We start from the raw sequence: 19,377 nt of genomic DNA, 5'->3' as shown, positions 1-19,377 counted from the left end.
CCGTGTGTGAATACAGAAGCATTTTGATACTGTCACAGTATTAATATAAAACCCAGACCTGCTTTAAAATAAAAAATGACATGGAAATCTCAGTTACATCTTCTGGAAATTTTAAATAATCATTTCCTGATAGAAAAGATCCCAGATTATATTCCTGGCGTTATAGGATATTTAGCTTCACACTGCTTTTACCAATGTTGCAGAAGTTCAGACTTGTATGCCGATGTCAGGTCAGAAAGATGTCTTTCAGCACATCATTAACCATTTCTTGATACTTATACTTTATCTAAAAACAGCTTTTCCTGTGCAGAGGACAGCTTTACTGTCACATTTAGTGATAAAGGAAAGAATTCTGATGCTATACTCTATTATGAGACATTTCATAGGGAAATTAAAAGAAAAAGTGTGTCTGCGGAATTCCTTTACGATAGATTTATCACTGCAAACCAGCGCCAGACTCAAATTCATATGACATCTCTCTGAGGAAAGTTGGCGCTGCTTGTTAAAGACATTCTTAGCAGAAGCATACCAAAGAAAGTCTGCAGTCTAAAATTTTGTTTGACTAAATTGAAATTCTAAAGCAAAAAAATTATTTAACTAAAACTCCAGAAATTTCTCAACTAAAATATCTGCATCAACATTTGGGATGTCTCCTCACCCAAACAACAACAGCTATATGTGGATGTCTCTGCTACACCCAAAGTACAGCACTAACCCTGACATCTCAGCAGCAGCGGCATGTTACTCTGCTGTGTTTTTCTCCAAGACAGTCTTGTTCATATTTTTGTCTCTGAGTAGTAGCAGAAGGCCAGTAATCTAATTTACCCCTCCAGTGCAGTTTCAGGGGTATCACGGGTCGGTCAATTGCCATAACTTCAACTGTCATGTCACCAGATCCTCTCACTCCTGCTCCAGTCCTAGCTCGAATAAAAGCGCTCTGACTCAGCCTCCAGGAAGGTGAAATGTTTTACTGTTCACACATTTCCCCCTTGCTGACCTCAAGTGACTCCACTCTTTTCTCCCTGCAAAATAAGCGTTCCTTGAGATCCTTCAGCACCGCCGCTCGCCGGCACATCTGACACATCTGGGAAACAAGAGTGGATTAAACGCTCTATGTGTGTCTACAAGTGTTTTTGAACAGGCAGCGTGCGTCAAGGGCAGGAAGACACGCCACAAGTCCTGACTAGCATGTTCAAACTCTGGAAATATGTGACCAGCAAAATGTTTTACAAAGCTCAGCAGCACTTTTTAATTTATGAACTTGAAGTTGAAGGAGAACCAAGATTCATGTGTTGATATCAAACTGCAATAATGATTCGGTACAAGCTACTGATTGACCAATGTTATAACAAATTGTTAGTGCAATAAATTCTCTGTGGTGATGAGTGCCGGTAATCTGAACATTTTTTTCCCTGAAAAAATAGAAAATACACTGTGAGCGCACTACTGTTAGAAGCTACTACAGATGCATTACAGGGGATACCATATAATAAGAATAATAGTTAAAGTACTAACGTAAACTGAACTTTCCCACTCCGCCTTTTCCTCTTTTTGTAGATAGAATCTAAACTGATTAATGGCACACTCTGAAATGACTCATGTTCCCCAGGGAAGCTCTTTATCTGCTGGAATGCAGGGAGATGCAGCTTTGTTCGTTTGCAAATATAAATCTCGGACATGCAGCTGAAATCAAAACAGCATTTTCAGGAGAAGGATATGAGTAGTTTACACTTGTCCCTCTCAGTGTATTACTACAGATGGACATCAAAGTGCTGGATGGAGATAAAGCACAGCCACATCCACTTGATCAAGCACATCCACATTCTTCTTTACCTATCTAGAGTTTTCCTCCGAACAGCTGCTGAGCAGAGTCAGCACCAGATGACCACACACAGCACAGTGTATAGTATACAGAGTGTGACTGTATGCATGCATGCATGCAACATAATATGAAACCTGGAAAATCTCACAGGGCTCTGCTTGTCAATCACTAATAGCTGAACTGGTGTTAACAGCTGCACTCTCCGTTCTGGTGGAACTACAGTACCATAATAAGGAAACGTTGGGGAGAAAAAATCAAAGTCTGATTCTGCCAACTGGTAGTGTTAAAAAAAATATCAGGAGTCAGGGGGGTGGATGGGATTGTTGCATTAACCAGACAAGAGATTTTCTGACATTCAGAGCTAGCTGGTCAACATGCTAACTTCAGAGAAAGTAATGATGTGACTAGATTAAACGTGGCCCTGGTTTCCAATAACAATAGCAAAACTTAGGCTACATATATACTCCATATATACCCATTCCACAGGATTGTCTACTTTTTATATAAGGAAATAATAATGAAATCACATCTTGATGCGACAAGTAGATACAGTGGCTTTAAACATCAACACCTTTCCTGTTTTTAGGGTCAACAACTTATTAAATTGGTCATGTTTGTTGATATTTCAGCAACTATTTAGATTAAATAGCTGAAATCTAATCTGAAACCACATTTTTTAATTCAGTTATCCTTAACATAAAATCTTCAAGGGAGTCAACAAGGGAATGCCTTCATTTTCAGTGATGTCATGTTGTTCAACAAACAGTATAAAAAAATACACATATAGAATAAATTAGTAAATATAAAGCAGCAAAACAAAGTTAAAGCAGTTATATTGAAGAGCAAAGAAGTTTGTGATCATGATTTTTTATAGACCGATAGATATAATTGTTTACAATTTTTGTGGGTCCGATAAATGGTCCAATCGTCTATACCAGAAGAAAACCAAAAGCAGGTTTCTGAGCTTTGGGACTTGGAGCATTATCCAATCCTTTGAACGGGTCAGATAATGACTCTGGGACCAGTTTAATGAGGAAGTGATGTATGACGACTGTCACTGGTAATGAATCTTAGTGATAAACTGGATCTAGGGTTTTAAGAGTGAGGGCAGAGGCATGTGCAGTATAGATGACATCACAATAATCAGGGACAGACGAAGAAGAAGACGGCCTCCATTATGCACTTTCTGCTAAGAAAATTGCTGTTTCTAGACAAATGTCCACTTTTTTCTGGTCTCATCTCCACACACACATGGCCAATTTACACTTCTCCGATTGTCAGAGCTTCTAAAATGACAAAAATGGTTGCATGCTACATTTCCACAAAAGGACATCTAAAACATACCCTGTAAGTAATCTATTGCAAGTTTCATCCATCTTTTATCTTTTTCCACAACTCCCATCGACACTGACTAGACTTAAGAATTTATTGTGTCCCTTTTTCCGTCTTGTTTCGTTGCATTTAGAAGATGGAGATGGTGAAAATTCAGATGATGCAAAGATTCAAAGGTAAAGCAGTCACACGAGACTCAAAAGAGTTTCTATTCCAGCTGCACTAGAGAAATAGTGCGCTGGCAACTCATCTATCTTGATTTTAATTATGTCCCAAAGTCAGAATCCAATCTAAATATAGAAGAACCGAATCTGTTTCCATTACAACCGCTGCTTTGATGACATAATCTCGCCCATAACTATAATGTTTTCCTCACCAAAAGCTTTTTGGGGTCTACAAAAGTCAACTCCACGCTGGAACTTTACAAACATGTTCCCCCCACAGTCGGACAGATGGTGTGCATTTGTGTCGTATCAACTTTCGCAGACAATAAGGTCTTGCTGCATGGAGAACAGAAACGCTGCCCTTGTTCGGTGGGGGAACAAAGTATCATCCCTGACTTAGAGACAGACTCCCTCTTTGGGTGTAAAGCGTGTGAGCCTCACATGCAAAGCTCCTTCAATTAAGGCTGGAAATTATTTTGTAGCCACACAAATTAGCACCACTTACGTCAGATGAGACTGAACCACCCTCTATGTCTAACAGGATGTCATTGGTACACAAACACCCTGTCAAGCCGACAGCCAGGGCAAAATTACCTCCGTTGGACCAAGAGTGTTTTTGTCTCTCCCCCCACCCTCTTGCCTTAGCAACCATTTGTCTACCCCAACAGTCAGAATTAAAACCAACCCTTGTCTGATTTTTTTTTCTTTTACTTTCATGATGAATTGGTTGTAGATCTTTACCCATGCATATGTACATATGGTTTGTGTTTTAAGACTGTTGTGAGCCCTTAAAAGAAAGCAGTGGACCACAGCCTGGAAACCCAAACAGTATATGCTGTGCAGTGAGCTTTCAGTCAGCTAATGTACAGTACATGCTTTATGTGTGGCTGTGTGTGTGTGTGCATGTGAGCTCTTGAAAGCACTTGCTTGCAGGTAAATGTTTGATGGGGTAATGAAGCTTTGGATAAACGGAACAAAAACACCTGGTGTTCTCTTTCTGTCCCTTGTGATTCCAGTAAGTACACGCAAGAGTCTCTGTTTTTTGTTTTTTTTTAGCACAAAATATACACATAGGAGCGGTATGCCTCATCGTTCAGCATTATATCATCTTTGGAGGTTCGTAGAGGTTTCAGTTCTGTCCTCAAGCACAGGATTTGTCTCACAAACACACCATAATATTCTTTTCCATGAAACTCAAAGAGCTGACAGCGCAACACAAGGAACTGATCTCAGAGTTCCCTTTCTTCAGTCTGACAAAGTCTTTGCACCATATCTCCAGGATGTAATAAAATATACATCCTGCTTTGCATTAGCATGCCCCTATAGCTCTGGTACACAAACCTTTGAATTGGATTCAGTTCTGAACAAGTCTTCTTGGAAAGATACTTACAATACTCCCTTAATATGGCTGTGTAAAAACAAAACTAGCTTCCTTTTAGCTTGAAAACAGAGAAATGGCATTATTTGGGGACAAGACGGTTATGTAGATCAGTCTAGGGCAGCCACAACTATGTCTTACATCCACTACTATTCAGTTTGGTGTCAGTCAGATGTATTGGATTTGTTGACCAGATCTGACTTCCTCTCAAGGGATTTTAGCATTTGGGTCACTTTAAAAATCACGTATTTAACCTTGGTAATGTCTATCTGTTTTTCTTGTTATGATCGTATCGTCAGGCAACACCATGGCTGCGTATTTCCGCCGAGTGACAGTCTCATCAAAACAGATTTAGACATCCAGGTAGAATTTATTATATCACTAAGGAAGCAACATGCAGAGACAAAACAAACCTACAGTCAGTAGTAGGACCAGAGTTTACATTGGCACAACCACTAACGCCGTGTCAGCCACTGCCAGTCACAAACTAACAACATAAATAAATAAAATGGTAATGAATGGATTTTTCTGATGTAGTCTTTGTTCCTCTAGTCATATTGATGCTCTCTTCTATTTCAATGTGAAGCAAGCAGGTGTTGGGTGAGGCAAAAGGTCTGATCCATATTTTTCAGTAAGGTAGTGAGTGTAGCTGTACTTCCAGCCCAGTTTACTGTAAGTTTTTTTTTCTTTTCACATTTGTATGTGGGAAAACCGTGTTAAATAAATAATTATGGGGTTTTATTTTATTTTTTACATAGCTGTGAACATGAGAAACTTTTAACCTCACAATTATCAAGTGTAAATATAGGAACACTGTATGTAATTCTGTCAGACACTGTGAGACTTGATGTGAAACGAATGGCGGCGGCAGCACCAGCTGTTGTTACTGCATGTATGTTGGTAATGCAAATCTAAATTGTCTGTGGCTGTGGGTGTGATACGGTGTGTTGCTCATTTGCTGTTTTCAATAAAAACCTGTCGTGTTTTTCTTATCGGGGGTAAAAGGAACATGTTTCTCAGGGAATGAGTTTCTACTTCAATTATTGCAGCAATGTAAGAGAAGGGCAAACAACCCTCAGTGATGCTGAACTGAAATGAACTGATTCAAGTATTTTTTCTGTCAACCACGCATCATTTTATTTCACCGCCATCATCATTTTCCACTTTAACCACAGGACAAACTATCCCAGGCTGCACCTATTATAATTAACTATCAAAATAAAATACCCAATTGGATGCTGGGTAAATACAAACCCATGAATGTGTAATGATGTTGTAAAACATGCTCCGCTAACCATTAAAACGCATAGCGGGCCATATTACAGGCTGGATTGTTCTGTAATCTCCAGTAATCTCTGGTTGTACGGTACATGCACCAGAGCATCTTCACCCCCCGTAGCTTCACGTCCTGACCTACCACCCCTGGTTTTTGCGTTTCATGTAAATATAGTGTGTAATGACACACTGTCAGCACACAGATGCTATTATGGCCTTCCTACCAAGCAGAGGTCATCTTTGCCACCCCGCCCAAAGGAGGGGCCGCCTCACCACCGTGGTTAAAGGCCCTGCTTTCACCCAGACCAAAATGACAGACATGACTTTATCTTTACATTTTGACCAGGGTTTGTGGTGCAGAGTGCTGAGAATCCTATCTGAAATTTTACAAGGATTTAGCAGATACTTGCTGATTAGTGGAATTGTTTCAGGATTTTTATTCTATTTTTTTTTTTTATTATAACATTTAGAAAACCATTTTGAGTCTTCGCCGCCTTGCTGATTCCAGATTGTAGAAACTGCCCAGGCGTTGTGAAAGGTGTCCCACCGGCAAGGTGAGAGGCGGGAGCAACAGATCTCAGCGATTATGAGAACCAGGGAGAGAGCATTTGGCACAAAGGCAAGAATCCGTTACATTCCTGCTTTGAGCCAGTCCAAGAAGATATTTACAAATGTCTCCCTTTGAAAGTTCAGATGGTGATCGGCTGTGTGTGCACTGTGGATAGTCTGCTTAGTGTTACAATACAATAAGTTCAGTTTTATCACAGCCACTCCAAATATACTTTTTTTTTTTTTACAAGCCACAATTCAAGATATGCTGCCAACTGGTTTTTATTTAGCAGCAGCGTGCTACTCGCGTACCCTCAAAAAATGCCAGTGATGCAGTTTTCATGTAGTGCACACAAACCAATTACCATCATATTTACAAATTGTTTACAAAGTGACATATTGGAAGCAGTTGCTCCTAGAAAACAGGAAAATCCAGCGCACCACAGCACACATCTTGATTGCTATATATGGGAATATTTCCCAACGGTACAAGGAAATAGCCAAAAGAGCAAACTGAGTAATGTTCATCATTTTAACATAAGGTTTTCCAGATGCCTGTGTTACATTAAAACAATGGGACTCTCTCTCTGTGGCGCTCTGGATTGACTTAAAGTCATTTTGTCAAGGCATTTGTGGGACAGTGAACTCTTTGGAATGACCTGTTTTCTGCATTGATTGGCCGTAAAATGTCATTTTCATTTCAGTCAGCAGTCAAAAAGTCAAAAACAATGACTTAGAGCTAGTAACACACAAACAAACAAGCAGGCAAACCCTTGGCTTTCATAACTGGTCAAACCTCTTTTGGCACCACTAACCTCACACAGTCTCTTCCAGTAGCTGCTGCTCTGACCTTCACAATGTTCACAATGAAGAGCTTTCAGGGCTTCTGTCTCCAGGTTAGTCCACACAGCATCTCTGCTGGGTGAAAGTCTGGACTCTGACTGAGGCCACTGCAACAGAGGGATTTTCATTGTTGAAGTCATTCTATAAGAAAGCTCCAACACAAATCCCCAAATCATGATGCTGACTCTTGTCATATTTCACCTTTGGGTGCCCTTTTACTACTGACAGAGTAAAGCTCCATGTTCTTTCCTAGCACTTGAACCTATATTTAATCACTTAAAACTTTCCTTCAGTGTTGTGGGATATCAAGCTGCATATGACATGTCGTCATGCTCCATTCAACTGTGCGCCATAATGTGCATATGGTAGACAGAGATGCTTGTCGACTCTAATGATTCCTGTAAGCCTTCAGCTCTTACTCTGGGTTCATTTTTGTCACTGATCATTCAGCTCTGTCTTTGGACGAGTCATGGTCGGACGCCCACTAATAAAGAGAACAGCCGCAGAACTAAATCCTCCCCATTTACAGATTGTCAGACTCTACACTGAGGGATATCGAAACTCTTTGAGATGACTCTGTAACTGTGTCAGCCTTTAAGTCTTTAGAGATCTTTTTGTTGCAAGGCGTGTTTCACATCAGCAGATGTATTTTCGTGAGTGTTTTTAACAATCAGTGTCTCTTACCCACATGTTCAGTCTTGCGTCATTGACTGGACTCCAGGTTTGATAACGCCTGACTCCTGTTGTTGCTTTTGTCCAGGTCGCTGTCGGAGATTTCACATACATTTTCAAATCAACCAATGTGAATACTTTAATTATGGATTCACATGGAGAAACATGATGTTATGAATTCTAACCAAGATGAATATAAATATCAACAACATTTGAGGACACATTTTTAGAGACAGCTCCAAAGGCTTCACTTACGTGCTTTTCCACTGAATATTGCTCTCTCTCTCTCAGAAGCTGTGTGTGCTGCAGGGCAAACACCAATAATTTATCACAGTCACAGTCGGTCTCACCTTTCTCTTAAACTCCACTGATGGGGGTTTAGCTCTGCGTTTAAGACACAAATGAAAAAGCAAAGTCCTTGAGGCGTAAGGCCATCTGGGTTTAAGCTGGTCTCTCTTATGTGCTCTCCACTGTAAACGTTTCATAAGCGGGTTGATTATTCTTTCCCTACAGGCTTAAACTGCATGAGGAGCAAATGACTGTAAGGCATCCATACTGTACACAGTGAGGGCGAGCAATGAGAGAGCTGTCAAAGTCACATCAACAACAACTATCGGGCTTGTTTGTAGATTGTAAACTGTACATTTACCCAAAATAAAATAACTGGCGCATGAAGAAAATATGTTATACCACAGGGAGGGATAAATAAATCTCACAAAATAGCAGTTTCCACATGTTTATGTTTTCTTTTATGTGTGGCTGAAGAAGTGCAGGAGACCCCAGATGAGGTTTGTGAGAGTTGAGGAGCTCTGTCCTAACGTGCTCTTCCAAAAAAGATGAACAGCATAGCTACAAAAAAGTAAAAAAACAAAAACAAACTGCTTGTATTAAATTCCTTATCCCAAATTCTATTAACACTGATTCACAAAACATCTATGACGAAACACAGAGATAACTTTAAGCACCTGGAAATATAATTTAAGTTTCAACATTGGGCAGCCGTCCTTTCTTTTATCAGTTTGAACAGAAAACAGACTGTGGCAATTATGTAAACCAGAGAAAAATGCAGCTGCTCTACAGACAGTGGATAAGTGAACACCTGGGATACAATGACAGCAGATTTTCAGACTCCTAGCTGTAACTATAAAATGAAAATTACAATGCAACCGTGATTTGATGCCAGTTCAGCCCCATTAAAACTGCATTAAAGCTCCACTTATCAACATTTTTATATTAACAATAGATCAAATGACTATGTTTCATGTGAATGGGGTATCTCACACAGCCCACAGTGAATCACCATCAGTGCCGCAGTTCCCCTCAGCTCTGCAGAGTGCTTTAGCATCAGCTCATTGTTTTGGTTTCACAGGCTGCAGCTTTAATGTTGTTGGTTTATTTAGACAGCATCAACGTCTCTGCAGCCGCTCCAGGCAGCTGACCCGGAGAGCTCTGATAAACCCTTCGCACACTACCCACCCAGCACTAAAAAGGACAAACTGGCAGAGTCGACTATAGCTGATGAATATGTACAGTGGGCTCCAAAAGTCTGAGACCGCTTTCATAAATTGTCTATTAGAACATTTTGCCGCAAGAGTGGATTGCATCTCAATGAAAAGAGAGCTAAAATCAAAGTAAAATTTAGACTGACATTCACCAGGTGGCACAGAAACATGACTCCAAATGAATGCTAATGTTGCTACATGTCTGCTGGATGTATAATCAGACAAGGCTCCTGTAGCTGCTCTCACAAAGTGAAGTAATTAATTCTGCTTTATGAACACTGAACCAAACATAAATTTACTATATTACGTATGTATAGTGACTGAAAAAGAACAATTTAACCTAAAAAGTAAAACAAATAATCGTCTAAGCTAAGAGATTTGTTCAACAGAGCAGGAGAGACTTGTGGCGTTTGTTCTTTAATGCCACCCTGAGGTGAGACTTCACATCTACCCCCCCTGAAGAGTTCTGTAAGTATCAGTCAATACTTCGTCCATCTAATCCTGATACAAACACTGCTTCTTCCGACGTGAAGGAGCTTTACATTTTTCACTCTTGCTTTCCCCAACTCACTTGCACTGCCTGCGCATTACTGTAGATATATGAGCGGCAGAGTGGTTGTGGACACATTTTGCTTTTTTATTTTTTTCGCCGGCGTCTGCTAATGGAGGCATGGGCAGACCTCCAATTTCTGACGGGCAGTTTTCATGGTTGTTTAAGTAATCGTTTACCCACCATTTCTCAGAAACTCATGCAGCAGATGGACAGAGGTTTGGAGTTCATGACTCTCATATTGAAATTTGAAATGGTAAAAGATAGACAACTAGTTTAACAAGGAAAGACAATTTTCTTATGGAAGCAGTGATAAAATGGAAAGGTCTTTAAACTTTATAGCGGGACAAAAGTTCAAACTGTGGCCATGATGTAATGCACTTTTACAGTTTTAAATCTTTAAATCAAAGTACAGTAACTGAAACGCGTTGGTTTGGGTTTTCCCCACGGACAAAATGTAGCTCACTGAAAAATTACTATATAATACAATAAATGTGTTGGCGTGTTGTAAAACAGGTCTTGGCACTGTAAAACTCAAATTTTTCATCAGAAGACCCATAAAATTCTGACTTTACCAGTCTGGTAGGATATATGTTGCTCTTAATCATATGAGCAGAAGTGTATTATATGCAACTTGTTTGTGTCTTGCTGCCAAAACAACAGAGTAAAAATCCCAACAAATTTGAAGCAATGCAAATCACCATACTGATTCAGATTATTTTATTTTCCTTAAAAACCACAGATCCATTTTTTAGTACAGTAAGGTTCAGTTCATGTCAAACTAAATAAAGATTAGAGCACCGTTGGACACAATCAATCTAAAGTAACAGCACAGAAAGGCAAACGGTCACAAATGCAACCAAATACAACTTCCCCACACAGTATCCAACTTTTTTTTTATTTAAGAGGAAATCGAATTTGAGAGTTTTCTTCATATAGCCCGCATCAGGACATCTTCCCTTGTCGCAGAATCACGTTCCCTAACCCAGAGGTAATGTAACAGTCTTTTAGCTGGATGACGCGGAGGGACATGGAGCCCATCTGGATACTGCTTCCTGATTGGATGGTCAACAAAGTGTCTTTTCCTGGCTGCTCTCCAGTGATTGGATGAAGGAGGAGGAAAAGGGGAGAGCATGGAGTTCAGGGCTACCAGAAGCTGCCTCTGGAGAATGAGAGGTTCAGTAAGTTAAAGAGAATAACTTGGCGTGACAGTGGATGGCAGACGAGCAGGAAAAGTCGAGCTGGATGGAGATACTGAGAAGTGGGGAGGAGAGGTGACATGTTGGATTCAATTAAGTGTTTTATTAATGGCTCCTTGCTCCATCTATATTGAGGCCAAAATTGTAATGGCTACAAGTCAAGATGAAACTGACAGTGATTATAAAACCGCCCGACTCTCCAAAGGGGAATTATTCAACACTACGGCAGCTAATGAAAGACAACAGTCCGACCAACACAGAGATTGGAGGTTAGGGTTTCACAGCCCAGTGGAGCACGTCCATGACAGGTAGGCTCTGTTAACACTTGCCGCTAAGACCAGTCTTGGGTGGTCTGATTACAAGTCGGCAGCTTTAAATACAGGTGTGTGTGCACCTGAAACAGATGCCTAGCGCTCCTACAGATACTTGAGCTTCACATTGAGGGGCTTTAGTGGAAAAGGAAGCATGGCCACAGAGAATAAACACCCTTCAGCACATAAAGGGCCTGGGCAGTTGAGTGATAACTTTTTACTACTGGTTTTTGTAACTACAGAAACTTTCCACAGTATTTGTGTGATGCTACTGCACAGAACAAGAACAAGACACAGACCACATGCAGTGTTGGAACAATTAAACAGGTATTTTTCCAATGTTTACTGAGGTACAAACAGATAATTCTACACAGCTTCTTATTGATTTTTTTTTTTTTTTTTTTTTTTTTTTTACATTTCTGACATTTTAAATGCACCAAAATTGTTTCCATTCAGGACTGCAGAGTTTATACACTGATGATTAAGGAGGCCTTTTCAGATTGGCTGGAGCAGTGGGACAGATGTGGTCCACAGCTGAAGCCATCCCCCAAGTCAGTGGATTGCTCCATGCACCATTACATTTTTGCCATTTCTTTGATGGCGACTGATAAAACAGCAATTTTGAGAATGGCTTAGACTGGCAGGTAAAATTAAAAAAAATAATAGATAAAATGAATCATTAAATATCATCTTTGGAATATTTCCATCATTATGCCAAAAACTTAAATTAGTTATGGAGACCAGTTGATTTTTTGTGTTACATAGTAAACTGAGCATCTTTGGGTTTAAGACTTTGTTTGGCATTTGCATATTGTGGAGAGCTTTTTTCCCCAATATTAAGAATATCCTGTAAACCAACTCAATTGAGAAAATAATCTTAAAGTTGAACAATAATGAAAACAACGATAACGGAAACTTTTTCAACCAGATATAACCTGAAAATGTGTCCTTTGTTAAGAACAACTGACTGGAAAATGTGGTCATGCGAAGATAAGCAAAGCTAATCGTGCCAAGTGGCAGTAATGCTGGAAAGATTAGATTGATATGACTTGAACATGTCGAATGAAGCTTTAAAAGGGCACCCACTGTTTTCACATAGAAAATTCAATTTACCGGAGAGTACAGGGATGATGTCATTGGTTTCAGACTGGAGACTACAAAGTCTTCCGAAGTCTGCACACATGACTTATGGAGAAAATGTTATTAAATACATGGATGTTTCGGGCCAAGACTACAGATTTACTACCTGGGCGTGCACAGTTTGAAGGATGTGGGGATTCGGTGTATTGAAAGACTTCGTCAAGCTTTAGAGGAAATGCAGGCTTCATTGTTTTTAAGAACTTGATCCACTTTTGGAAATAAAAGTCAGGATATTTCAGCCTCTAGTTTATTGATTTTGCCTCTTTTTAAAATCGTGTATCTCTCTCCAGTCCACTAACTTCGTGTGGTATTAATTAGCTGCAGTCCCGTCTTTTCTTTTCTTTTCTTTTTTTTTTTAACTGTATTTGCCGTTTCCATTTGGAATAAATCTGTCCAGCTCTTGCTGTTGGCTTCTTGGCAACTAGTTACACACTTCCATCTTTATTGTATTATCATTAGGTGTAATGTCAGTGTTTCTCACTAATTGAAGCAGAAAGCATCTTTAAATGCAGCCACTGTTGAGTTTTAGTCTGTTTACAAATAGCCACTCAAATATCTCCTTTAACTAACGTGGTCAAATGCAAATGTTCATTTATTTGCTTGATTCGGCAGATAAAAGTCAATGTGAGCTGGGAAATAAATATGGGGTTGTGTGGAGTATATAAGGGATGTACTACATAGTCATGTGTTTAAGTCAAATTTTCAAATCTTTATGGCTACATTATTAAATTAAACTATGCAGTTCATAAGTCAGTTGTTGACATTAATATGAACTAATTTAATAAAAATTGCTGCATGTTCTTCACTAATGAGCTTCAAAGGAAGCCGCCAGATCTTTGTACCTGACAGAGGCTCAGTAGTTGATCATCCTCTTGATCGCATCAAAGCACTTCCACTTGTCGGGGATGTAGAAGGGTTCAAAGATGTGGGGGAAGGGTGTGTCGTAACCACAGACTCTACTGATGGGAGCCTCCAGGTTAAGGAAGCACTGCTCCTGCAAGAAGAAACACAACACAAATGAGGGACATAAACTCTTGTTCTTGTTGTAACATCAGCACTCAAAACAGAAGCATTCAGGCTGGGAAGCCGATCTAACATGTTAAGACTGTGTGTGTACGGCCCGCAGCAGCACGTCACCAGTATTGAATCTTCAAGTGTGGCTAAAGAGATGTAGCTCGGTTCTCATTGCACAGTGGTGACAGCCGAGTAAATCACTGCCTTGTGCACAAAGCAGATAAGGATGTATCCAAATCAACTTGTAATTTGCACCTGTTCACTACACCTCAAAATGATGAGCAATGTAACTCATCGAGTGAGCAGGGAAATAGAAACAACACAGCCATATGCATACACAGCCTGCAGTGAGGAAAAAAGTCTGGAGTTACTCAAGGTCCTTCAGCTTCCAACTTTTTTTTTTTAAAGGAGCTCAATAAAGAGCAAACACCATCTGCTGAGGAAGACTCTGAGATATGGTATATATGGAAAATGCTAATAAGATATTTTGTCAAATTAATGTTGTCAAGGTCAAAAACGACGCTTTCACGCTCAGTAGTGTTGTTGCCTACGAATAAATGTGTACTACGATTGGATGAGACCAACTCAATATTGTTTCTGTATTAAGAGAGAGCAGCACGGTGCCTCACAGCAGCCCAAAGACATGCACATTAGATGATTTGATGTCCACTGGTGTGAATGTGAGAGCGAGTGATTGTTTGTCTCTATGAGTCGGCCCGGTGATAGACTGGTGTCCACACCCAGTGTCAACAGGGATTGGCTCTAGCTCTTCCCAATGGCCCTACAAGAATAAACAATAAGGATGGATGGATGGATGTTGAGGAGAGGAATGCAATATGGAGAAGAGACTGACTCCAGGGAAAATGAGCTTTTCTTTTTTACTTTCTAATTGTTGCTGTTTGTTATCAGTCTGATGATTTAAATGTATCATGCCTGCATGTTCTGATAATTTGAGGGTGTTTCGTCATTTTCTGCACATTCAAACAATTAAGTACAGACACTTTTGTGGCTCAGCAGTTTGGTCTAAAGGGGATTTGTTTCCAAACTAACATCAGCTGTCGTCTTGGCAGCAACCCTCTCACTCACAGAAACTTCAGACACCTAAGTTTACCCTTGTGCATAGACCTCTGAGTGTCCAAAACTATCAAAAGTGAATAAGTAATATTGACAGGAACCTAAAATGCAGAACAGAGTTGTTTTAAATGGTGGTCAAACTGCTAAATGTTATTTATATTACCGTACCTGGCTAGAAAATCTGCTTCAATCAGGCTCCTCAGAAAAGGCCAATGCTCAGGCAATTTGGCCCGAGTGCAAAACAAGCCATGACTCGTGTCTCTATATTGGCCTTTGACCTCCTCCCATGGAGACAAAGCAGAATGAAGTTGGCCAAAACACTCCAAATGGGACAAACCCCCTGATGAGTTAAATGAACACATTTGGACGCATGCACACAGATTTGCAGAAACCAACCTGAAGTACCCTCTCTCCGATTATACCGTCCGACAAACAACTGCCGCACAGCACCCTCTGTGTGCGTTGCCTGTTTGTGCATGCATGTCTGAGAGACGGCACACAGTTTGACCTGTTCCTTATGACACCGACAAGCATCAAAAACTCAGCCATCCGTGTAATCCCTCATTACAAAACCCACCCAACTGGCTGCCATGGCGTCGTATGGCGTTTGGCAGGGCAGGACTTGTATGTTTCACACTATGTTTTTTTTATTTCTTATAAAACTTCTGGCAGAGACCAGGGAATGTCAGACTTAATGAGGCGGCCTTTTGTGCTTTTCTGCTTTTACAGGCTGTAAAAATACAACACAACAAGAGAAACAGAGGCAGAGACTGTGGCAGAAGCTGCTGCTCTCTTTGCCTGTGGAGCTGCCATGGTGCAGAAGAAACTTTTCCAGTCTGGATGTGTAACTGTAAAATGTTCATCAAACAGGAGGGGACATATGAAGCAGTTAGTGTAACAGGTGAATGGAGAGAAAATATCAATCCTGTAAAATCTAAGCTTGAGACTTTAGTGGAGTAGCGTGACTGTGGCAGCGGTGGATAAAGCACTTGGAGCAGTGTAGGAAAGCTGCAGAGATGGTTTTATTTATGATGTGATGACAAATTTCAATACAAATCAAACCATCTGATGCTCTGAACCGATGTTCGACGAGTGGAAAAAAATAAATATAATGTTCAAACAACAATGAACTGGTCAGATTCTTTAAATTTATGGTCTGTGAGTGTGGTGTTTTATGAGTGTCATTCAAACAGATTGAGTGTCAGTTTAAATTCATTTAAACTTGGCCTTAAAAAAAGCCAAACAGCTACAAGGAAGCTGCCATCTAGTGTGTTACAATCCCTGAGTAAGCCAGTAAAGCTAGTGAAGACGGGCCAGCCCAGAAATCACGGGGTCTCTCGTTTTGGTGCCAGTGGGAATGAAACCCAAAACCAGGGGGAGCGCGTCCTGATTTGCTGCGCAGGGCTCAGTGCTGCTGGCACTGTTATCTGCCTGGCAGCTGGACTCCTGCACCGTTGGACTGGGAGTCTGCTCCTCCTGGCTTATTAAGTGCGATTAGCTTTAATGAACGTGAACTGAATGGAGACAACTAGTTCAACAAATCCTCCATTGCTTTTCATTGCTGTTTTCTCTTTCCTGTCTGACTTGAGAATAACCTGAAACTGATTCTCCCCAACAGGCTGTGGCAGATCCTGACAACAACTCTACTTCTGGTGATGTGAAAGCCTAATCTCGGTATTTTTTTTTCTTTGCCCCCTCAGTGAGTTTAAGCATGTTAATTTCATGTGCTGACAAACGTCCGTGGCCTTAGGGCTTGTGAAGCCCTCCACTACGAAGTTTGCAGCGTATTCACACTCTGTTGTGTATTAAAAACTGTAAGTCAAGGAGAAAGCCGGTGGTTGAAGGCTGAGGAATCTGGAATCTAGACCCAGTGCAACAATATGCATCACAGGTGTTTTGTGTTTCTGCTTGCAGAGCCTCAAGCAGGCTTTACAAAGACAATGTCAAAATTGTTTTGTAAATCAATGAGATCTGCAGGAGTGGTTTCTACACACATGAGCTCATTTCAACAGCCCAGTCTTGTTTTAAAGATTAATTTAACATAATTAGCGGATGGCATACCTGACTTAAAAAAAAGGCAACAGCAAGTTGTCTTCGGATAAATTCACTTCACAAAAAAATCCTGAGATTGCCAAAGTCAAACAGGAGTGGACTTGAATCGACTGAGGCCCCTGGAGCAAATCTGGATGTGGATATTATCATCTTTGATTTGACAGACATGCATAAGAGGGTTTTATCTTGTCAGATCCAGTTAAACAAAATCAGAGCATTTCCATAAATCCATAAATCTGCTTCATTGCAAACTTGGCTTAAGACTACAATGTGCAGTGAATGAGCTTCAGTCAAAGGTATTTGTGAAATATTGCATTTCTGCAGAAACTGAGGAGAGAAGGAACTTTCCTAACAAGCACCCCGAAAAAATAACACCAGAAGGTACCTTGCTTTCTTCTCATCCCAGTGTATTGATGAAAGTGACAACGTGATTACCCCAGTCCACTGAGATTACAACCTCAGGATCTATTCCCTGCCCTACTACAGACAAACACTCAGACAGTACCAGGGAGTTTGCCTTTTTGTCTGGATCACATCTGTAATCTCCTCTAAATACATTTACTGGAAGTGGGAGAAAAGTACAGTAGTCTGACTGCCTGCCTGCCACCACAGCTGGATGGAGGAAGGCCACACAACTCAGATTTCATTCAAATCGGTGTTTATCTTTTGGGAAGTGCATCATTATATGTAATACACTTGAATGTCAGAATAAAACTATGTGGCATGGCAAGTAACAAAAAGCAGGCATCCTACGGTGGCGCAGGATTTATAAATACAGAACAGCGGGGGCTCAGAGCTGCAGTGATGATACCATGTCTCCTGTCGCATAGAAGTCAGTTTGTCAGAAACACCCGCAGGTTGGGAGGTTGCAGCCAGAGGTGGTAAAGTGCCAGCGTCAGTGAACAAAGCCTCTGACCAGCTGGACTTCAACTGAAAACAGCCTGAAAGTGGTTACAAGTCTTCTACATGTTTCTATATTTCTCTGGTTGATGTTCAGGTGGAAGAAAAAATTGATGTTGAAAGTCTGAGAGACTGGTGACTGACACTAATGTGTCTCCTACAACCTATGGCAAAATGCTCAATGATAAATTGGTTCTACTGTAAATATGCACTTTAACATGCTTGAGCCTGCTGACACTGTCAAAGTGCAGCGTTAGATGGCCCATCTCTCATGTTAGCTCAGGCAGGTGTGTCAATACACAGATGAATGTGACTGTTGAGACATAGAGAGATATGCACTGACTACAGACTGCACTGAGTGCTGTCTGCACAAATAAATAATGGACTTGCATTTGCATTGGCCGTACCAATGACAGTCTCATACAGCATGGTTTTCAATACATAATATAACTATATAACCAAACCTGTGACCACTGCCAGGTACAAGCTAACAACATGCATGACTGGTTATGTTTGCTTGCCACTGATTTTGCTGCACACTGTTGACTCCTTGACTTAAAGGTAGGGTTGGGGATCTTATTCTGTGGCATTGTTTTACTGAATTGCTTGAAATCCTCTCCACACCCCGACTGCAACCAAGTAATTTAATGCTTTTTCACAAAAATGAAAAAGATCAGTCACCTGTGGAACAAACAAGCCTGGAAAAACACCATCCAATCATGTTGAACGCAACATTTTCAATGATTGGATTGTGATGTGTCGATCAAGCTGCCGTCTCTGTCTCGCTCTCCCTCCTCTGCACGTACCGCTCTTCCTGCACTAATTGCGTGGGCGATCAGAGTCTTCAATGAGCAATGACCGCGGAAAAGACAACGTCAGTGATACAATGTACCACACTGCAGTCTGGTAGGTGGCAATGAAGCTCTAAGCTGGATGCTGGATGGTTTATTATGATGTCAGGTGTTTTCTTTCACGTGAATGAGCCATGAGAAAAAGCTGGCGGACAGTTTGTGATGCTGCGCAGTGTCGGGCCGCGAAGGCGATACGGTAAACTTAATGTGAACTACGTGGCTTTCCGTGCCGTGGTACCTTTGTGTGTTGCGAGGCTTCACCCTGATGTGAACCCAGCTTGTGTATTTTCAAAATGTGGCCTGCTAGAACCGTTTTTCCAGGATCTCCAACCCCACCTTTAAGGGAGAACAAGGCCTTCATCTCAGGTCAGGTCTAAATCAAAAGGGACTTCATTTCTAACATTTCACATTCTCGGGCCAATGCAAACTGATAAGTTGTTCAACTTTTAAGTTCATAAATGCTGTGAAATGTCACAACACTGACTCCATCAACCATGTCAGGCTTTGCCAAATGTTCCCTGAATGATGTTAAGCTATTATGACAGAAACTCCACAATTTTCTCATTAAAAAGCAGCTTTCCCTTAGGTTGGTGATTGATGGCAGCTTTACATCGATCTGGAGAACAGCAAGGAGGAAATGACCTGAATTCATTTTAGTGTAAAGAGGAGAAACTAAACAACAGAGTGATGGAGCACATCATGACTGTGTTGCACTCATGGAATTGCAGCTGTGGAAAATTTACATTATG

General features: G+C 40.7%; 1 protein-coding gene across 1 annotated transcript in view; it reads right to left on the bottom strand.

The window, feature by feature from the left end:
• Window positions 1-10,784: 10,784 nt before the first annotated feature.
• Window positions 10,785-19,377, bottom strand: part of bckdhb (branched chain keto acid dehydrogenase E1 subunit beta) — a 52,501-nt gene continuing 43,908 nt past the window's right edge. The window contains exons 10-11 of the mRNA XM_083989405.1: window positions 13,580-13,731; window positions 10,785-11,249 (exon numbers count right to left, since the gene is read on the bottom strand). Coding sequence (XP_083845531.1) covers window positions 13,591-13,731 — 141 coding nt within the window. The 3' untranslated portion in view covers window positions 10,785-11,249; window positions 13,580-13,590. The remainder of the gene's footprint in view (window positions 11,250-13,579; window positions 13,732-19,377) is intronic.

The sequence above is a fragment of the Trachurus trachurus genome (assembly GCF_905171665.1).
Source record: "Trachurus trachurus genome assembly, chromosome: 16".
NCBI classification, from domain to species: Eukaryota; Metazoa; Chordata; class Actinopteri; order Carangiformes; family Carangidae; genus Trachurus; species Trachurus trachurus.
The sequence above is the reverse complement of the archived record's forward strand: the minus strand, read 5'-3'. Positions and strand labels throughout refer to the sequence as shown.